The sequence below is a fragment of the Lissotriton vulgaris genome, chromosome 4_1 (assembly GCF_964263255.1).
Source record: "Lissotriton vulgaris chromosome 4_1, aLisVul1.2, whole genome shotgun sequence".
Classification (NCBI taxonomy): Eukaryota; Metazoa; Chordata; class Amphibia; order Caudata; family Salamandridae; genus Lissotriton; species Lissotriton vulgaris.
In genome coordinates, this window is record NC_141691.1 from 404,191,510 (window position 1) to 404,212,034 (window position 20,525).

The 20,525-nt window shown below is 46.2% G+C and overlaps 1 protein-coding gene across 3 annotated transcripts in view; it reads left to right on the forward strand.

Annotated features, from left to right (window-relative positions):
• The window catches only part of SYTL4 (synaptotagmin like 4), a 640,358-nt gene that overhangs the window by 479,598 nt on the left and 140,235 nt on the right, over positions 1-20,525 (forward strand). For all 3 annotated transcript variants that reach the window (XM_086918791.1, XM_086918790.1, XM_086918792.1), the window contains one exon: positions 5,245-5,361. In XM_086918791.1, the coding sequence (XP_086774917.1) occupies positions 5,245-5,361 (117 nt within the window). The remainder of the gene's footprint in view (positions 1-5,244; positions 5,362-20,525) is intronic.

A 20,525-nucleotide genomic window follows, 5' to 3' on the forward strand; every position in this document is an offset into this window, starting at 1 on the left:
GGGTCTGCCTTCGACTTCTGATGCTCCATCAAGGGACGTGGCACCCTATCACGTGGTTATTAGGAAGGCTGCTGACCTTCTTAGCTTAAAGCTGCCCACAGTGGAGTACAAGCCCAACATCCTCACTGAAGTCTTGCATTCTCCTTCTTCGATTGTGGAGCCTACACTGCCATTTACTGATGCCTTGACGGATCCAATTAAGGAGATTTGGAAGAGGCCGTTGTCTGCTCCTGCAGTTTCAAGGGTTATTGCAAGGCGCTATAGGGTGGCTCCTGATGACCCTGCATTTCTTTCTACGCATCCATCTCCGGAAAGTCTTGTGGTTCAGGCGGCTTTCTCTAATAGGGCTGCAGGCTCTTTCCCTCAAGTGCCAGCTGACAAAGAGTCTAAGAAATTAGATCAGTCTGCGAAGAAGACTTTCTCTTCTGGGAGCATGGCTCTTAAGTCATCAAATGCTACTTGCCTTTTAGGTAGATATGTGCATGCGCTAATGGACTCAGTGAAGCAATTGTCATCAAAACTTCCTGAGGAGGATAAGAAGAACTTTAATGAAGTGATCTCTGACACTCAGGCTGCGGCCCGCATGGTCATTCAAAGCAGCATGGACACTGTGGATTCTGTTGCTAGAATTATGGGCTCATCCATTGCGACCAGGAGAGCCGCATGGTTAAAGTCTTCTGATTTCTCAGCGGATGTGCAGTCTACATTGCTGGACTTACCCTTTGAAGGAACTGGCCTTTTTGGTAAGAAGGCTGATGTGGCCTTGGAGAGGTTTAAGGACAGCCGTGCCACTGCAAGATCTTTGGGTCTGCAGATGAGAGGGTCGACGACTAGAAAATTCAAGGGATTTGGTAAATCTTCTTTTCGTCCCTTCAAGCAGGGCCAACAACAACAACAACAGCAGCAGCAGCAGAACCCTCTATATAGGTCCTATAGAGGTAGACAGAGGGGTCGTGGACGTGGACGTCAAGTCTCCTCTTCCTCCACTTCCTCCAATAATGCCCAACCCCCACCCGCATCAGCAAAGCAGCCCTAGATCCACCATTCTGGATCATGTAGGGCCAGTAGGGGGTCGGCTTACTCAATTTCTACGAGATTGGGAATCGGTTACATCAGATCTTTGGGTTCTCAATCTCGTAGAGAATGGGTATGCACTTCCTTTTCAGGAGTTCCCTCCCAATTACCCTCCTTGCCAAGGTTTTTGTTCGGAGGACCACCTGCTTCTCCTGCAGGAGGAAGTCCTGGCACTGTTTCGAAAGGGTGCAATAGAGGTGGTTCCAGAGCAGGAGAGGGGTCAAGGGTGCTACTCCCGGTATTTCTTGATTCCCAAGAAGGATGGCAGGCTTCGGCCGATCCTGGATCTCAGGATTTTGAACCTCTATCTCAAACAGGAGAAGTTCAAAATGCTCACCCTTGCTCAGGTTCTTCTGGCGCTGATGGAAGAAGACTGGATGGTGTCGATCGACTTGCAGGATGCGTATTTTCACATCCCAATCCTGAAGTCGCACAGGAAGTATCTCCGTTTTACGGTGGGATCGCAGCACTACCAGTTTGCGGTCCTCCCGTTTGGACTTACTACTGCGCCTCGAGTTTTCACCAAGGTGATGGCAGTGGTGGCTGCGCATCTCAGAAGGTCAGGAATTCCTGTATTCCCTTATCTAGACGACTGGCTGATCAAAGCAGAGTCGCCGGAGATGGTGCTCCATCATCTGCAGGAGACAACTCAGTTGTTACACAGGTTGGGTTTTTCGATAAACGTACCCAAATCTCACCTGGTGCCCTCCCAGCGCAACCTGTTCATAGGTGCGGTACTGGGCACTTCTGTATGTCGTGCATTCCCTCCACCTCAAAGGATTCACGACATTCAGGAAATGATTCCTTTATTCTACAATGGAGCGGTTGTTCCAGTCCTGAAGGTCCTTCGCCTGCTCGGTCTGATGGCTTCTTGCATTCTGTTGGTCAGTCATGCACGCTGGCACATGAGGGCGCTCCAGTGGTGCCTCCGCAGGCAGTGGTATCAGCACAACGGAGATCTCAGGGAGTCAGTGAAGATCTCCAGGGAAGCTGCAGCGGATCTGTCTTGGTGGGGCGTGGAAGGCAATCTGTCGCAAGGAAAGCCTTTTCAACTGCCTCCATCAGTGGCCACGGTGATAACGGATGCATCCACTCTCGGGTGGGGTGCTCATCTGGGAGACCTGGAGGTCAGAGGTCTTTGGTCTCCGGAAGAAAGGTTGTTTCACATCAACCTTCTGGAATTGAGGGCGATACGTTTGGCGCTCAAGGCCTTCCTCCCTTCCCTTCGCGGTCGTTCGGTTCAGGTCCTAACGGACAACACGAATGCGATGTGGTACATCAACAAGCAGGGAGGAGTAGGGTCGCAGTGTCTCTGCAGAGAGGCTCTGCGTCTCTGGTCCTGGGTTCAGGACCATCAGATTTGTCTGGTGGCAAATCATCTGGCCGGAGTTCTGAACGTGCGTGCAGACAGTCTCAGTCGGCAGTTCTCTGCCGACCACGAGTGGAGGCTTCACCCGGAGGTTGTTCACGACATCTTTCAGATGTGGGGGACTCCTCGGGTGGATCTATTTGCCACTCGCGAGAATGCTCACTGCCTTTCATTCTGCAGTCTCCAGTATCCGATGCAAGGAGCATTGGGGGACGCGTTTCAGTTGGGTTGGGGAGATCAACTCCTTTACGCGTTTCCTCCCATACCTTTGATTCCTCGGGTTCTGAGGAAGATTCGTCAAGACCGGGCCCAAGTCATATTGGTTGCTCCGGATTGGCCAACTCGCACCTACTCTGCCTCTCCTCTCACCCGCCGCTCCGTCTCCCTCACAGGGCAGACCTCCTCTCTCAGATGGAGGGGCAGGTTCTACACCCCCACCTCCAGACATTACACCTTCATGCCTGGAGATTGAACGGGGCAACTTGAGTTCTTTTTCTCTCCCTCACGAGGTGGTGGATGTCATTCTCTCTGCCAGGCGTGACACCACTAAGTCCATTTACTCCTATAGGTGGTCAAAATTTGTTTCTTGGTGCAGGGAGAGGGATATTGACCCTTTGAAGGCTCATTTGTCTAATATTTTACAATTTGCCCTTTATCTGGCACAGCAAGGTTTGGCTGTGGCCACGGTCAAGGGTTATCTTTCGGCCTTATCGGCGTTTCTATGTTTGCCGGATCAGCCTTCTCTCTTTAAATCTCCGGTGGTTTTGAGATTCTTGAGGGGTCTCATGAATATGTTTCCTCCTACTCCTTTTATTGTTCCTCATTGGGATTTGAATCTTGTGCTGACCTTTTTAATGGGTTCTCCCTTCGAACCCTTGCACAAGTGTCCATTGAGGCTTCTCTCTTTTAAAACTATCTTCCTCGTTGCAATCACCTCGGCAAGGAGGGTAAGTGAGCTTCAAGCTCTAAGTTCCAAACCCCCATTCCTGACCATTCATGCTGAAAGGATGGTTCTTAGGACCAGGGCTGCTTTTCTGCCTAAGGTGGTGACTCCTTTCCATCTTGGGCAGTCCATTACCCTTCCTACCTTCTATCCTCCCCCTCACCCGTCTAAGGAGGAAGAGAGGCTGCATCGCCTGGACCCTAAGAGGGCGGTGTCTTTCTATCTGGACAGGACTAAGGACTTCCGGATGGACGACCAGCTGTTTGTTGGCTTTGCTGGCTGCAAGAAGGGCAAAGCGGTGCACAAGCGCACTCTTTCCAGGTGGATAATCCTGTGCATCAAGATCTGCTACTCCCTTGCGGGTAAGGACCCTCCTGAGGGTATTAGGGCTCATTCAACTAGAGCAAAGTCTGCAACATCTGCTTTGTCTAGGGGTGTACCTGTTGAGGATATTTGCAGGGCCGCGACTTGGGCCTCCCTCCACACTTTCGCGAAGCATTACTGCTTGGATACCGAGGTGAGGAGGGATGGCCACTTTGCGCGCTCTGTCCTCCAAGACTTCCTGGTGTAGCAGAGTGGACTCCCTCCTCCGGGAGTGGGGACTGCTGTGGGAATCTATTCACAAGGTGAGGAATCCACACAGCAGATGTATCTATCAGAAGAACAAGTTACTTACCTTCGGTAACGCTTTTTCTGGTAGATACTATATCTGCCTGTGGATTCCTCACTGACCCACCCGCCTCCCCGTTGTCCACTCTGCTATACCTGGTCTTTCTGTATATATGGTTTATTCTATTGTATTGATTTAGTTCTATATGTACTGTGTACATTGTATATTTGCATGTTTGCCATCGTTGGTCCGTCCGTGTGCCTCGAAGGCACGGAAAAAAGGGCGGAACTGACGTCATCACGCCGGCGTGGGCCTGATATGGGGTCGGTGACGTCAGACGGAGTCGTGCGCGATGCCGTGCTCCTGTGACGTCGCCCACGTCGGCGTGCTACGAAGAAAATTTCCGAACGTTGCTGACGCAAGGGGGATATTCACAAGGTGAGGAATCCACAGGCAGATATAGTATCTACCAGAAAAAGCGTTACCGAAGGTAAGTAACTTGTTCTTTGCTACATCAGCAAATCCATAATGTAAAGTCAATAGCACAGTGTAAGTAGCCATGAAATGCATAAACTCTGTATTGACCACATTAGTGCTTACAACGGACCACTAAACCTGTTGGTACCCAGATGCTAAAACTGGTTAGTGAAACAGAGGGGAACGACCACAGATATTGACGCTTTCTTCGTAATTGTTTAAAGTATATGGTTCTATTATAAATAAACTTGCAAGCTCAACTAGAGGCTCAAATTGACTTCCTAAGTAAAACCATCCCTCAATCGGTGCAGTTCCTCTTTACCTGGCCTGAGGCATGGGCTACTGTCAAAGGCTCAATGTAATTCCATTATGAATATAAATTGGCACCGAAGGCTTCTAGCAGCCACTGTGAAGTAGTCCGGCATCCCTGGATATCTCCAGAATTTTTAGGTCTGTAATAATCGGTCATACAAATCCCTAATCGAAACTCCATCAAATAATGTGCAAGAAAGGCCCATTGATAAGGCACTGTAATTGAATAGCTGATACATTAGAAGTAATGGAAGAGAAGCAGATTCTAGTAGATACCTGAAACAGACGTCTATGCCAATCCTCACCACTTTGTGTAATGCTGTGTCTGATTAGATGTTTACCCAGAATATATCTGCCATTGTACTCGTGCATGTTGTTCTGAGTGACTTATTGAACATTATCATATTTAGTCAGGCAGTGAGTAGTGAGGTTTAGTCAACTTCTGTGTTTTCCCCCCAGTTTGCAAGTGGGATCCGCAGAGCCCAAAGATCAAAGAAGTGACACTGAATCCGTGGAGCGGATGAGTCTCGGCAGCTACAAATCCGATTCAAGGAGGAGCTCCCCTGTTTGTTCCAGGTTAAACAGTCCTTAGTTCTTCATTGATCAACAAATTTGTTTTTGTTGTATTATTGCCTGACGAGAGAGAAAATGCATTTTAAAACCCTGTTTGTCCACCCGCTGTGCGTAGAGCAGCCACACACTTTATTATTCTGAGTTAATTATTCATGTGTCAGCTCTATTTTTAATGTTTGCTCATTTTCATCTGATTTATTAATTTAAAATGTTCAAATATAACTACTCTGGCTTTATTCCTAGAGATGCTTAAGTTTGCAGTGTGCACAATTGTGTATTCAGTATTTTCCTGGTTAAACATTTTGCGTAAACAGAAGATGTTAACTTTTTTCCTTTGCCTTATCCATCATTTTCCCACAAACTACTCTGTTTCATGGACTGAGCTGTGCAGTCCTGCTACTGATGAACCCATGTTACGAGCGATGCACAGGACTCTTCAGTGCCCTGGAATGGCTTTGCTTCATAGCATCCCCATCTGACTCCTCCCATACCGGTTGTACCTGAGTCAGCACCCTAAGAACTTTTACAGGAGGAGTGTCTCATTCACTGGAATCAATTGTACAGTCAGTCCAAGCCCGCCTTGGTCCATTCACCCCCGGTTTCTCCCTTGAGATGGTGGGCATAAGCTCCCTGCCTCGTTTTTTTTTTTTTTAAATATTTTTATTGAGATTTCCCCCCCCACACACATTTTTCCAATAAATCCAATGCATTTTTACAGTACAGATATTGCATACATATAAAGTTCGACAGTTATCACCAACAAAAATAGAGGAACTACAAAAGAAAAAAACCAAGAAAAAGCAAAAAAAATACATCATTTTTCTTCTATTTCCCCCTATTCTTCCATTGCTCAATGGGTAACCAAATCCTACCCCCCAATGCCCTTGCCCTTCTGCCTTTCCTATCATAAATAGCTTTCTCCAAATTATATGTGGAAAGTAGCCTTGCTATCCATGACTGAAATGTCGGTGCCAACTTATCAATCCAGGCCCTTGCAATAATAATCCTAAAAACTGCCGTAACCATAAACATAAATTCTGGATATTTATTATTATCTCCTATAATGACCCCTAGCATTATCAACCCATCCGTTAGTTTGATCTTCAACCCCAGAGATCCCTCCAGAAATTCTTCTATTGCCAATTTTAAAGTGTAAAGCTGTGGGCATTGTGCAAACATATGTGTGATATTGGCACTTGTTGAGTTACAGCGTGGACAAGTTATTCCAGTGCTCCCCCCCCACTGGGCAATTCTAGCAGGTGTATAATACAGCGAGTAGACTGTCTTATAGTGTTGAGTTTGCAGTGTTGCTGAACACAGGACAGATCGACCTAAGTCTAATGAGGCTTGTAGAGCCTCGGGATGTGCCCCTACTTGTTCCACCCACTTATTGCCATATTTTTCTCTATCATCTGTTTTTAATTCCTGTAATTCTGCATACAATTGTCTAATCGTGCCATGTAAGCTACTCCCCAAATAGTCCATTATCCTACAATGTGTCAACCCTGCTGTCCCACCCTGTTTTTTCTGCAAGTAGCTTCTCACTAGTAAGTATTTAAAAAAATTATTTCCTGATATCTTAATTTTATTTTGAATATCCTGGAACATTAGGAACATCCCTTTTACATCCAACAAGTCCCCTAATTTCTTAATCCCCTTGCCATCCCACTCCTTCATGACTGCATCCCTGAAAATCTCTGCAGGAAGATCGTTGTTCGTGTACAGCCTCAGATATCTATTATACCTCCCCATTTCCTAGCTTTTTCTTAATAGCCCTCCAGATTTTATATACAGCACTCAGTGTCTTGAACCTCGTGAGTTTAAAATAGGCATAATCCACTGTATTTACTAAGGCATTCTCTGCCTCCTTTCCCAGAACTGCTTCGTAGACGTTCACTTGACCCAATCTCTCGCCATGCTGACTACTGCCTCCTAATAAACCTTGAGAATATTGGAGAGCTACCGCCCAATTATAGAATCTAAAATCAGGTGCCCCCCATCCTCCCTTCTCCCTTGATAGTGTCAAAAATCGATATGCTCTACGTGTCTTCCCCTGTGCCCATATTAATCTATTCACTGTTGCTTCTATTCTATTAAACCATGTGCCGTCAAAGTATAAGGGAATTGCTCTAAAAATATACAAAAATTTTGGAAAAGTAACCATTTTAATCAAATTAATACGCCCCATTAGTGTCAAGTGTAGATTATTGATTCTCTCCATATTTCTTTTAACCTTCCCTAAAAGTGGTTCCAAATTAATCTCTATTAACTTCTCTAAATCCGCTGTCACCCTGATTCCCAAATACATTGCTTCTGAAACTACCCTCGTATCCTCGAATGTTGTGAACCTATTCTGCACTACCTGTGTCTTTCCTCTATTTATAAGATACCCTGAAACCGCCCGAAGTTCCTTGCCTCTTGTTCTATTTTGGTAAGTGCCCCCCCCGGTGCTGGTGTTGTAATGGCTACCTCCGCGTAAGCGAATAATTTATATTCCTGCTCATGTAGTCTAACTTTTCGGGATCCTATTATTATGGGTAAGCCTTCTTAAAAACGGGTCCAGGTATATGGCAAACAATAAAGGCGAGGCTGGGCAACTCTGCCTAGTCCCTCGTCTGATCTGTACTGCCTTCGTATAGGATTTATTGATTCTTATCCTGGTTGACGGATGTTTATATAGTGCCTGGATTGCTTTTATATAGCCGTTGCCTATACCAGCCCATTCCATGGCTTTCCAGAGATAGTCCCAGGAGACCCTGTCGAAAGCCTTCTCAGCATCCATAAAAATAGCCGCGACAGGGTCTCCTGCAACCTCCGCTGCGTCTAGGATGGTGATCATCTGTCTTGTATGTTGGGTGGTCCTTTTACCTGGGATAAAGCCATGCTGCATGGGGGATACCACCCCTCAATAACCTTACTCAACCTATTTGCCAGTGATTTAGGAAATATTTTTGCATCCGCATTCAGTAACGTTATTGGCCTATATGAGCCTGGTTCCATTGGAGGTTTGTCCTTTTTTAGTATCACTATGATATCTGCCCCGGCCCAGGACTGTGGGACTACTCTGCCCCCCTGTGCCATGCAGCAGATTGCCCACATGTCCATACCTAGCACATCCCAAAAGGTCTTATAGAATTCTGCTGGTATCTGATCTTGACCCGTTGCTTTACCAGAGGGGAGACTGAATGTCGCGTCCCTTACCTCCTGAATTGTTAGCGGCAAATCTAGCTTATCCCTCTCCTCTATGCTTAGCCCTACCTGTTGTACCTGTGACAAATATTCTATAATCCTTGTCTCTACATTTACATTATTTTTGTCCTGCTCGTATAATATTTCGTAGAACCTCCTGAACACCTCCTGTACCTCCTCCACCTTATTGACAATTGTCCCTGGGCTATCCTTAATTTCTTTTATTTCCCCTGCTGCTAGTGTTTGTCTAGTCCTAATTGCCAGCAGATGCCCTACCATCTCATTGAATTCGTAGCATTTTTCTTTTTCTGCTAGGTAGTTCCCTGCTGTTTTTTGCGCCAGGGTAACGCCTGCCTCTGCCTTCTGTACTTCCAGGTCCAGCAGGATCTGCTCAATAGGTTCTTGCCTACTTATTGCTACCACTAGACCCTCTTCTAAGCGCACCAGACTTCTAATCTTCTCTTCCATCCTCTCCTTTTCCTTCTTGCTTCTTAACATAGTATAGCTTAGTGTCTCTCCCCTCACTCCCGCTTTAAAGGCGTCCCATGCCATATCCGCTGAAGCCGAGTACCTGTTCATGTCCCAAAATTGTGTTATCCATTCTTGCATCCTTATAACATATTCCTTCTCCTTCAAGAGCCCCCGTTCAAATGTCCATGCAGTAATCGACCTATCCCTATTTTTAGCCACTGTCGTACTTAAAACCAGCGGATTGTGATCCGACACTATCATGGGAAGTCGTTCTATTTTGGCTCCACACACAAGTGAGCTAGAGATAAAGAAATAGTCCAGTCTGTTCGTTTTATGTGGAGCTGAATAATAAGTACTTCCTGTACCTATTGGGTTTTTCTCTGCCCACATATCCACCAGAGCATTATGTCGGACAAGGTTTTGTACTGCTTTGTATGTCTTTCTCTTCCTCCCCCGATATCTACCTCCGCCCCTGTCAGTTAGGCCATCCAAACCGTTAATATTAAAATCCCCACAACATACTACAGGTTCTGGCCACAGTGCTAATTCCCCATCCAGAAATTCAATCAACTCAGGTTCATCTTCAGTTGACCCATATAGTGAAGTGAGTGTAAATCTTCCAGTCATGGTTTCCATATCCAACACAACCCATCTCCCATCTTGATCCTCCTTTTTCTTTTTAATTTTTACAGTGCCTTTCCTGGCCAAGATCGCCACTCCCTTACTTCTCCCTTCCTGTCCTGTATAACCAAGAACCTCAAATCCCATTTGATCCAACATAAACTTATCTTTACAGGCCACATGCGTCTCCTGTAAACAGATTATATCAATTCTCCAGAATCGAAGCAGCGCAGCTTTTCTCTCCATTATTTAGCCCGCAAATGTTAATCGTAACTACCCTGACTGCCATTTACTCATGCTTAATTTTACCATCTTTCCAATTACCACTTTGAAATTATCCAGCCGCTTTCTCTCTCCCTTATATACTTTAGAAATCTGTACTGTATTTCTCCACCCACCATCACCTGTACCAACACCAACCCCACCACCCCCCCCTTCGCTCCCCCCCTCCACCCCCACTCCCGCTCTGCTGCCCCACCCCCCCCTGCCACACGCAAATAGGTCACAACTGACCTATGCGTGACCACTGAGCATTGTAGTGTCGCCCCCCCCCCTCCTTCCCTCAACTCTGATCCACCCATCATTACTTCCCAGATCCAGGCTCATTAGACCAGCCAGTTCCCCCCCCTATCAGCCTTCCTCTTTTTCCCTTGTACATTCCCTTTTACTTCTTCTTAGCTCCTCCTTGTTCTGTTAATTCTGCCAAGAATTCCCCCGCCTTGATCTCAGAAAAAAACATTCTTGTGCGATCTGCAGAGATAACTTTTAGCTTTGCCAGGAACATTAGATAAGCCTCTGCCCCTTGTCTCTGAAATGCAGCAATCAGTTGTCTAAGCCTCCAACGCCTCTCAACTGTTATGTGGCAAAAGTCCGGTCTAGCAAAAAAATTTACTCTTTCGAAAGTTTTCCTAGAATCTGGTATGGCTTTCTCCATCAGTTCTGGTCTTGCTAGAAAGTTTCCAAAGAACACCAACATGGCCCTTGGGAGCGTATCTGTGCCCCCCTCCCGCCTTTTCTTTATTGAAAGTGGAAACCTATGGGCTCTCTGCACTTCTAGCTCCCATTGCCATGGCGCCTCTGGAAAGGCCCCCTTTAACAACTTAATAACGAAACCTCTGGGATCTTGCCCCGCCACACCTTCCTCAAGACTGAGGAGTCTAACGTTATTACGCCTCTGGCGATTTTCCAAGTCTTCCACCTTCCATTGTAGGTCCTCCACGGTCTTTGTCTGCTCCACTCTAAATGCCTGCCAGTCCGTGACTTCGTCTTCTAGCCTTCCAGTTCTCTCTTCAACATTCACGACTCTCTCCTCAACCTCCTCAAATTTTTTGTTTACTTTCCTGATTGAGGCTTGAATTTTTTTTGTTTCATGCCTAGCTCTCCGGCTTTTCAGCTCTGGCTTCTGCTTGAATCTGTTTTAATGTAGCAAACATAATGTTCAATTTCCCCCCTTTGCCTTGTCCGTCTTGACCATCCTCTTTATACATACTAGACGTGGCAGAGTAGTCCCATAATAATTTCTTATGTATGCTCAGGGGAGAGCCTGCCCGTCTTGATGCCATCTTGCGCCTTTTCTGAGTACATCTCCCACTAGAGCCTCCACTATCCCCAGAACTCAGGCTCAGATCTGAAGTGTCTTTTTCTTCATCACTGCTGGCTATTGTTGATTCAGACTCTTCAGGGACCGAGAAGAACCTGTCTCCCTCGGCCCCCTCTGTGAAATCTGCCTGGCCCTTCTGTGACCCGAGACTCACTAGGCTTCCCCACTTTGCTCCCTTATCTCCTCGAAACTGAGCTTGCTCCTCGAGCATCTCTGCCTCCACCTCTTTGAGTGCGTTTAGCATTTGTGCAGTGCTATGTACCTCCGCCCCACCAGCGACCTCTCTCACCCTCCTTTCGGCGTGTTCCAGCTCGCCTCGACTCTCCTGCTCCTGCTCAGGGCCGTCCGTCATCCTCTCTGTCGAGATTTCCGCGGGAAGCGTGAGGTCTGTGTGCTCCGGTTGCCTAGCAGCGCTTCCGCTTGCGTCCTCGAGGACGTTGCTGCTTGCTCCTCCGGTCGGCAGGCTTGCCGTGGATGTTCCTGACGCCCCTACAGCTGCTTTCATCCCAAAGACGTCAGAAACCGACGGCTGCCTGTAGGTAGGGTCTTTCTCGCTCCTCTTCTTCTCTGACAGGTCCCGCGCCGGCTTTTCCTGGTTACCATCGCTTCGCGTGTCCTTAGCCGGCTTGCTATCTTTCTCCTTCTCGCTAGCTTTGTCTAGCTTACGCTGCTGGGCTTTGGTCGCTGTTGATATAGCCGGTGTCGAACGTTTGGCAGGAGGCGGCATTTTAACTTTTGGGATGGTGCCCGATCTCCCTGCATCTTTCTGGCTCGTCTCCTTATTCAAGCTGCTGGGCATCGGCTGCTGTTTCTCTTTTCCTCGATATGCCATCTCCCCCTCCAATACTTTAGTGCAGAGTGCTTTAAACAGGGAAACAGACAATGTCTTCGCTTTTCCCCATATGCGTACAGCCCTGCAAAGCGCACTGTTGCACCTCTTCCACAACGACCTGCTGCCTCCTCCTTGTTGAACCTCTGCCCAGCTTAAAATGAATTGAATGCTACTGTTTTAGAGCCATCTGACGCCTACAACTGGCCTTGGGTCGGAGAGGGGTTGTGATGCGATTTTCTTCTACAGCGCTTCGGCGGCCATCTTGCCTCCAGCCCCTAAGCTCCCTGCCTCGTGGTAGAATGTTTCTTCTGTCTTCCTGGTTCATAACGAATGGTCATAACCCACATTTCAAGGAGGGAATCTAACTATGCAGAACTCTCTATCCTTCCCATTTGGATAAATCAGATTCGCCCCTCCGCATGAACATGATGGAGCAGAAGGCAACCTACCTGCCGGTTAAAGCCTCTTTTCATTGACTTTGAAGAAATGCATAGTGTTGATGATGCACATAAGCAGCATACTATGGTGATCATCTAAATAGGAAAACAAGGGGACGCACACTCACTATAATGCAACTATTTCACTTAGTAGTGAAGTTGTGGCAATGGGCAGGAGCTGAAGACCTTTGTTTTGTAAACATTGTGGGAGTTTACGAAACCATGGCAGAACAGCTTAACTAGGTGTCTTGACATTAGTTCTAGAATCGGAGGTTCACCAGGAATTCCTTAACTCTCTTTGAGGTCTGGGGCACCAGGCCATTCAGCACCACTCCAAATGCAACCACATCATGTTAGGGATTAGAAAGGGACCCAGACTTGCTGTAGGGCTAGAAAGGGGTATTCATTTATACCTTTTTCCTCGAATAATTGGATTTCAGTTCTGCAGAAGATTAGAAACAGTCTACGGTGCTCTGTCATATTGGTTGCTTTAACTTGAATTGCGTAGCTTGGTTGTCGGATCCTGTCCATCTGCTTTGGGAGAAGCACATTTGCTACCTTCAAAGCAGGGTTGTGTGTATCAATGAAGGGATGCACGTTGCTTAACCATTCCCTTTTATTGATCATCTTGGACATCTGGATTATGAAGATACCCCTGGGCCATCTTGGTGTAAGCAAAGACACTAAATATCCTAGTATCTGGCAGGAAGACCTCCACAGAGCTTAATAATAGAGCAAGATGGCTAAGATTATTTTATTTGTTATGCTAAATAAGGTCAATCTACTCGCTCTATTTGTAGATGATGTCATGATTTGTTTTTTAGCTATTTCTTGCTAAATCAGGTTTGCATGTTGCGCCTGCAAGACCAGCCTATCACCACATGTGACCTATTGACAAATACCTGAGGAATCTTTCAACGGCGGCAGGATTATCAAGCAGTGAACGTGGATTTGAAGAACCCATTTCGCCTGGTGAGGTTTAACTCTTTTCAAAACCTCACTCACTGCACCTGCCTGCAAGGGGATCCCTGACCTCCTTAGAAAGGCATGCTGTGATGCAGCATCCAAGTTATAGGGACCTGCTGCTTCAAACAGCCAGTCTGCTTTAGGCAACCTCTAGGGCAAGGGTGAGTTTATGGATGCTTTAGGGGTAGTGTATTAACTGTAGTAGTGCTCACTGTCCTAGTCTACGCCCGGCGTACCCAGTTATGGGTGAACTGTGGCGCAGACCTGGGCACTGCACCCTTTGCATTAAACATGCCTAGGTGTTCAGCTGTCAGAGATATACAGGGCAGGCACATGGCATACAAGACGTGCATTATGCCCTTTAAGCTTCCTCCCAGAGGGAAGCACAGATTGGCCAGGAAGCTGTTTGCAGCCTGATTGCTTTACATATGCTGTCTGAGGATGGCTTCTCCATATGGTAATGGGAACTGTGCCAGGATTCAGGAGGCGGATAAAGTTACTTTTATGGTGACTGTTACTCCATAGCCTGAGTCCCATTGGCCGTGCCTCAGTGCTCTGCGAGTGACCTCTCAATCATTGGTCTAAAGACACTTTAGTAAACCTTTTGTTTTACAAGAAATGAACTGATGAGGTCAGATATGTATGCAGGAATTGGAGCGTGTCCGCTTCGGCATGCATGGCTGCATGGTACTGGACATCAAAGCTTTATATTAACAGATATGGAAGCAATTTCTGAGCCTACAGCACAGTGGCACCGTACACAAACGTTTATAGTGGGAACGTCAATGGACCATGAATAACTGTATTACAGTAAAAAGTACTTTATACTTGTAGCATATTTCAGTTGCCAATATTTTGACATACAACCAAATCTAGTTGAAGGGACATAATACCTACCTGCTGATTTCATAATCTGTAGCATGGTACCATTTGATTTTTGTTCCTATCCTGTGTTCGTTATCTATGCCCACTTCTTGCTCCTGAGCTGACAAAAGCCTTTTTGCTGCTGTGATCCATGAGGATGGTTTTGTAATTCTCCGCTGGTAGTTGGTGATTGGGATGTAGGGGCATCATTTTACAGATTCGGTAAATTTACCGGATCAGTAAATTTACCGATTCTGTAAAATACCGAATCTGTAATTTTACCGATTCGGTAAAACCCAGATGTAGGTGGGACTCTTCTGAGTCCAAAGACCTTTCAGATTCAGTATTTTACCACCCAATCCAATTGGGTGGTAAAATACAGAATCGTGGTGTGCATGCACATGTGTGCATGCACACCTATGCCATGTGACACAGACATGCCCTTAGGGCATGTCTGTGTGCCACATGGCACACATGCCTGTATCTGGGGTGCTAGAGGGTGTCAAAGTGACACCTCCTGCACCCTTGCTGGTATCGGTATTTAACCGAATCGGTAAATACTGATTCGGTAATGCCCATTGATTCCTATGAGCTTCAATGCCCATAGGAATCAATGGGCATTACCGAATCGGTATTTACAGAATCGGTAAATACCGAATCTTAACGATTCGGTATTTACAGAATCTGTAATACCTACACCCCCCCCTCCCCTCTATTTTACCACTTCTTAAATACCGAATTGGTAAAATTCGGTATTTAAGAAGTGGTAAAATAGAATTACCTTCATCTAGGCCGTAGTTCTGAAGATACTCGCTTGGGTATGAAGGCTTCTGTGAAGGCAGGAGGAGTCTTGCTGACTTGTGAGGTACTTGAAAGGACACAGTGTTATTGTGAACTGTCCTCAAATCCAAGACAGCTGAACACTATAGATATCGCCTTAAAGTCTCTCAAGATTGCTGCAACTTTGACAACGTGTTGCAACTCTTTTATATTGTTCTCCAGTATGTGGAAATCTGCATCAAATCAAGGCAGCTGACTGCTCCTTACTCCTCTGCCCTGTGTGAAGGATGAATGATCGTTGTTGCTGGTTATTTCTCCTTCAAAGAACACGCTCTGTGTGCTGCTGCCCACTGGTGGTTCCAGATAAATGGACTAGGGTTTTGCTTGCCTAAATGTTCCCCATTTATGATTTTGCATATTTTTTTATCGTATTTGTTTAATGTAATCAGTAAACTGTTCTCCTTCTGACCTTGGGTTAGGCCCTTAAGTTCTTTATCTACTACTAGCAATGTTCTTTGGTGTTGCCGTTACGCTTAATACCTTCTGCTTTTTCTCTGAAAATTTCCCAGTGACGCTGGCCATGAAACTTGAGCAAAGGATCTACAAGGTGCTTGTTTGCCTCTATGTGATGGACTGAGGTCCCGGACAATTTACCCGATGATGTCTCAAAGTCTGGTAGATAATGGGTTTGCGGTCACAGTCTGGTACAAATTCCTTCTATATGTTAATATGGATAGGGGTGTAAATCCTGTTGCTACTGGACAAATACAGAGTAAGACTGAGATATGGGAACCAAGTTGCCGTGTAGAAGCTCATTGAAACTTCAACAATTTGATGTGCTATAAAGCACCATGAACTTCATTTAGGGCTCCCCAGGGGTCGCATCTTCGACCCCTGATTTGCCCTTTGCGACCCACCTCTGGCTTCAGAGGTGACAGGAACATGGGGGCTCCACATTCCTTATTGTCTCCGTGTCTTTCACATTTAGTGAATAATAATATAGTATTCATTATTGGTGTAATAAAAAAATAGAGCACACTTAGGATCTGTGTAACGTAAAATTGGTTTTAAATGGGTGTTGTGCGCGTACTTGTGGATGAGAGAGTTTAGGTGAGAGCGCATGGTCATGTGCAATGACATTTTTCTGTATGCATAAGAATACGCTTGTGTGAGAAAGTAGAGTGACAGATTGTGAGCGCGATTGAGGCCTAGATTTACTATTCCTTGACGCAAGGTAGCACTGCACCCAAGTTGCTTCTCAACCTTGCGGCAGAGGAGGAGAAAAAATTGCACGACAATTAAATAAGATATGGTGCATTTTTTCTCTCCCTTTTAGCAGTCATGCGCCAACGCACATACCCCTGTACCAGAGTGCGAAGCTTGGGCATTTTCTGAAGCATAGGTTTTGTACAAGAAAGAGCCCTTCCAGTATAAACTATGCTTTAAGGCTTTTCCCACGTTGTGTGTGTGCTGTACAATGCAACAAGCATGCATAGCTGGAAAAACAAGAACGAAAAACAAGTTCTCCTTGTTAGGCCTGTAACAAGGCGAGGCATAAGATTTTGGTGCAAATTCCGGTCTGCCACTGTTTATAGATAGGTATATGCATCAAAACCCATGGTTATTTGCATTGGAATACCAATGTTCCATCCATGGAGCGCCCCCTTGATACAAAATGATGCAAAACGGCTCATAGCGCAACGTTGCGTCACTCTGTAATACTGTTCAAGCCAAATCCTCAATTGTTGTGATCTGAGAGTCATTTGATTTGCCTTCCAGGAAAGAAATCACAGTCAGTCATATGAAGTCACGTCCTGTAATATTATTACGTTCAACTTCCTCCCCCTTTGGCATTTTGGTGAATCGACGCCCATGCAAAGCATACCATCTTAGGTGTACATTTAATATTGCGTCCAGCTGCATGTCCCTGCCTCAGTCCATATGTGATCGACAAGCAGTTATACATCTCACTAAAAGCAAAGAGATTTTTTTTGTACCAGTAAAGTCTTAGTGTTGATCAGAACAGGACGCATTGCAGCAAAATCAGTGAAGACTAGATTTGTGTCTCCCTTTTCTACCAAATCCGACATATTTAAATGTGAGGCAGGCACTTAAGCTCAGAACGTTTTCAAGAACCTTTTCTAGTTCTAGAATAAGGCATGGTCCAGAGCATTTTCCGAACTGGGAGGTTGAGTGTACAATGCCCTTCTGGTGGTCATTTGTATTTGCTCCTGATAAAGCCCCTTTTTGCAGCGGTCTTATACCACCGTCCATCATCGATAAATGGAGAACAGAGCCCACTGTTCAAAAGCATGCATGTCTTCAATCTGTCAGGTGAATAAAGTGCTTTTGCGAAATACTACAAGTCTAATTGAAATGAGAACTATTTCTATTGAGAACCCCACACTCATCACACCCCCAACGTTCAGCCTTCAAATGGGGACTGTAACGTTGAGCTAGTTCAGGACTTGGTTAGGTGATGCTTGGGGATGGCCAGGAGGGGAAGGGGTTATGAGATTCGGTTGGTTGTTTTTAGCAAGGTAGTTTGGTGGTTATGTGTGGTTCCTTATATTCAAAGCAAATGTATTTAATTTTGGATTAATATTTGCTTGCAGACAAGATTGGTTACTTTAAGGTGGGTTATAGGTCCTGCGTAGAGAAATAGAGACCTTATGATGTGACATGTCGGGTTGTGTTATGTTTTAATGGAGCCCAGGAGTAATACCTGAAACAAAAGACATTAAGTCTAGACCGGCATTTTGCTTGCAGTTGCTTTCTATATTTCTGAAATGCACTTCACCTAGTTTATCGCTGTAGACAATCGATATGGGTCTTGTACCTCGATGCTCACACAACCCAAAGGAACAGAGCTTGGCAGGCGTATATCCCCGCATAGGAACACTGGAGGGAATGAACCTGTTTCGGAAAGAAATGGCAAAAAATCTGAAAACCTAATTTTCAGTGTATTCTACTGGTCAGCCAGTCAGGACAAGTGGGGGCTGGCATGCTCCGATACATTCCTTAGGGCATACAGAATTAGAATATATATATATTCTTTTTATACTTTCCATATAGTTTGGAATTTGATGCATTATCAATTGAGCAGTGTACCATAACAGTGATTCGGTTCCAATTTCGTGATCTACCCTAATATTATCTACTCTAACTGTTGGAAATCCTGCACATTCTTGGTAATGCCAGCTCCAGTCATTAAGGGAAACATTTCTTTGCTTGGTGTTTGGGGATTTGTTTGTCTAGGTGATGAAAGCAAAAACCATCCCAACACTAATCCACGGGACGGAAGGAAATTACCCTGGGCAGGGAAGCTGGTTCAGTAGGCAAACTGGTTACTAGAATCTACAAAGCCACTCTCCGCCTTCGAACGAGAGCATCACCGGTGCAAGTGAGACTCGAGTACGTCCTAAAACAGCATTGGGCCACAGGCAGTTGCATTCTCAACTTCTGTCAGAGGCTCAGATCGGTACCACCGACTCCATGCATGGTCTAATCTGGTGCGAACGTGAGTCCACCAACTCAAGATCATTATACAGGCGACATCTTTAGGACAAACTGGTGGAATTCTCAAGGTCTGAGACCAGGAGCTAACATTTCTCGCAACAGGTATTTAAGAAACTAACATCACCCTGGCTAAAAAATGTCAAAACTGTCGGACTTGACAGTCTTAAGCAAGCGCTCCCATGCTTAGTCAGTTACAAACTCGTATTCTTCCACCAAGCAGCAGAACTACATTAATTGTACTTACTCTACATATCAAGGCAAGGCTCGTGGCATTATGACTGGGTGAGTGGAATATCCGTGCTCACCTTCTGCCCTGGCGTCGCTCAGCTACTCACATCACAAGCTGCCGTTTATGCGGCTGTTATGATGTTAGCACACTAGTAGCTGGGAGTGGGAGGAGCTAGGGGGCGAGAGGAAGAGGAGGAGTGGACGCAGGATATAGTTAGTTAGAGCAGGGACGAGATAGGAGTAACATACGAATAATAAAGCTCCAGTTAATACCGGCATAGTGGTTGTATTTATTGTAGCTGGACGCTACAACTGGCGACGAGGGTGGGATGAGCAAACCCCACTGTGCAGAGCCTCGAGAAATCGCCTTGTCCCCAGCAGTTGTCGCGCTGAAAACGCACTCCACACTGGAAGCGTGTGTCCCACGTGCACAAAACTGGTAAACAGGAATCGGGAGCCCACTCCGACCCTGTGGAGTGCCCCAGAGGCGTGGACGACGCGCTGCCAGCAAGCGCTGCTGAGAGCGCCAAGATTTGAGTCCAAGCGAAAGTGGACATCGGAAAAGCCTCACGCCCGATGCGTGAGGTTTGGGAGGCCATCGGCGGAAGAACGCGGGAACTGCTAAGGCAAGTCGGGAGCCCACCCCGATCTCACCTGATGTCCGTGGTGGTGGTGGAGAAGTGAATCCTGGCGTGGACTGCCCCAGAAGCCGACCGCCGGTGAGTCCTGAGTGCCCCCGAGTGAATGAGCCCGGAGAGCCAGCCTCGTGTGTGCCTGCAAGGACGGCGGCCATCTTGAAGTCAGGCGCCTAGTAAGGACAACCCTGTGCAAGTCAACGGCGGCCATTTTGAAGTCAGGCGCTGGTGAGTAAACAAGCATTGGCGACTGCAAGAAACAAGCATTGGCAAAATAAACAAGCATTGGCGACTACAAGAAACAAGCATTGGCAAAGCAAACAAGCATTGGCGACTACAAGAAACAAGCATTGGCAAAATAAACAAGCATTGGCGACTACAAGAAACAAGCATTGGCAAAATAAACAAGCATTGGCGACTACAAGAAACAAGCATTGGCAAAATAAACAAGCATTGGCAACTACAAGAAACCAGCATTGGCAAAGTAAACAAGCATTGGCGACTACAAGAAACAAGCATTGGTAAAGCAAACAAGCATTGGCGACTACAAGAAACAAGCGTTGGCTCGATAGACAAGCATTGGCGAAGACAAGTGAGATCGCTGCAGAATGGCCGACGAAGATGCTCAACCTCCACCCAGTGGATCGCTTATGCGAGCACCCGCTCCTATCAAGGTAACAACGGAAGGGAGCATGGGCCCCAAATGGCAAGAGTGGCTGGAAGAGTTTGAAGACTATATTGAGGGTTCAGACATCACTGATGAGAAAAAAACTGATTATTCTGCGCAATCTGGCGGGGCGAGAGATAGTCAAGATACTTAAAGACCTGCCTGCTGCCGACGTAGATACTTATGCTAAAGCGTGTGAGGTCTTGAACAAGAAGTTTCTTCACAAGAGAAATGTAGACTATGAACGACACACATTTCACTCCGCCAGGCAAGGGAAGGAGGAGCCCATGAGTGCCTTCATGGTGCGTCTGCGGAGACTAGCCAAGTACTGCGAATTTGATTCTTTCTCTACTGACGC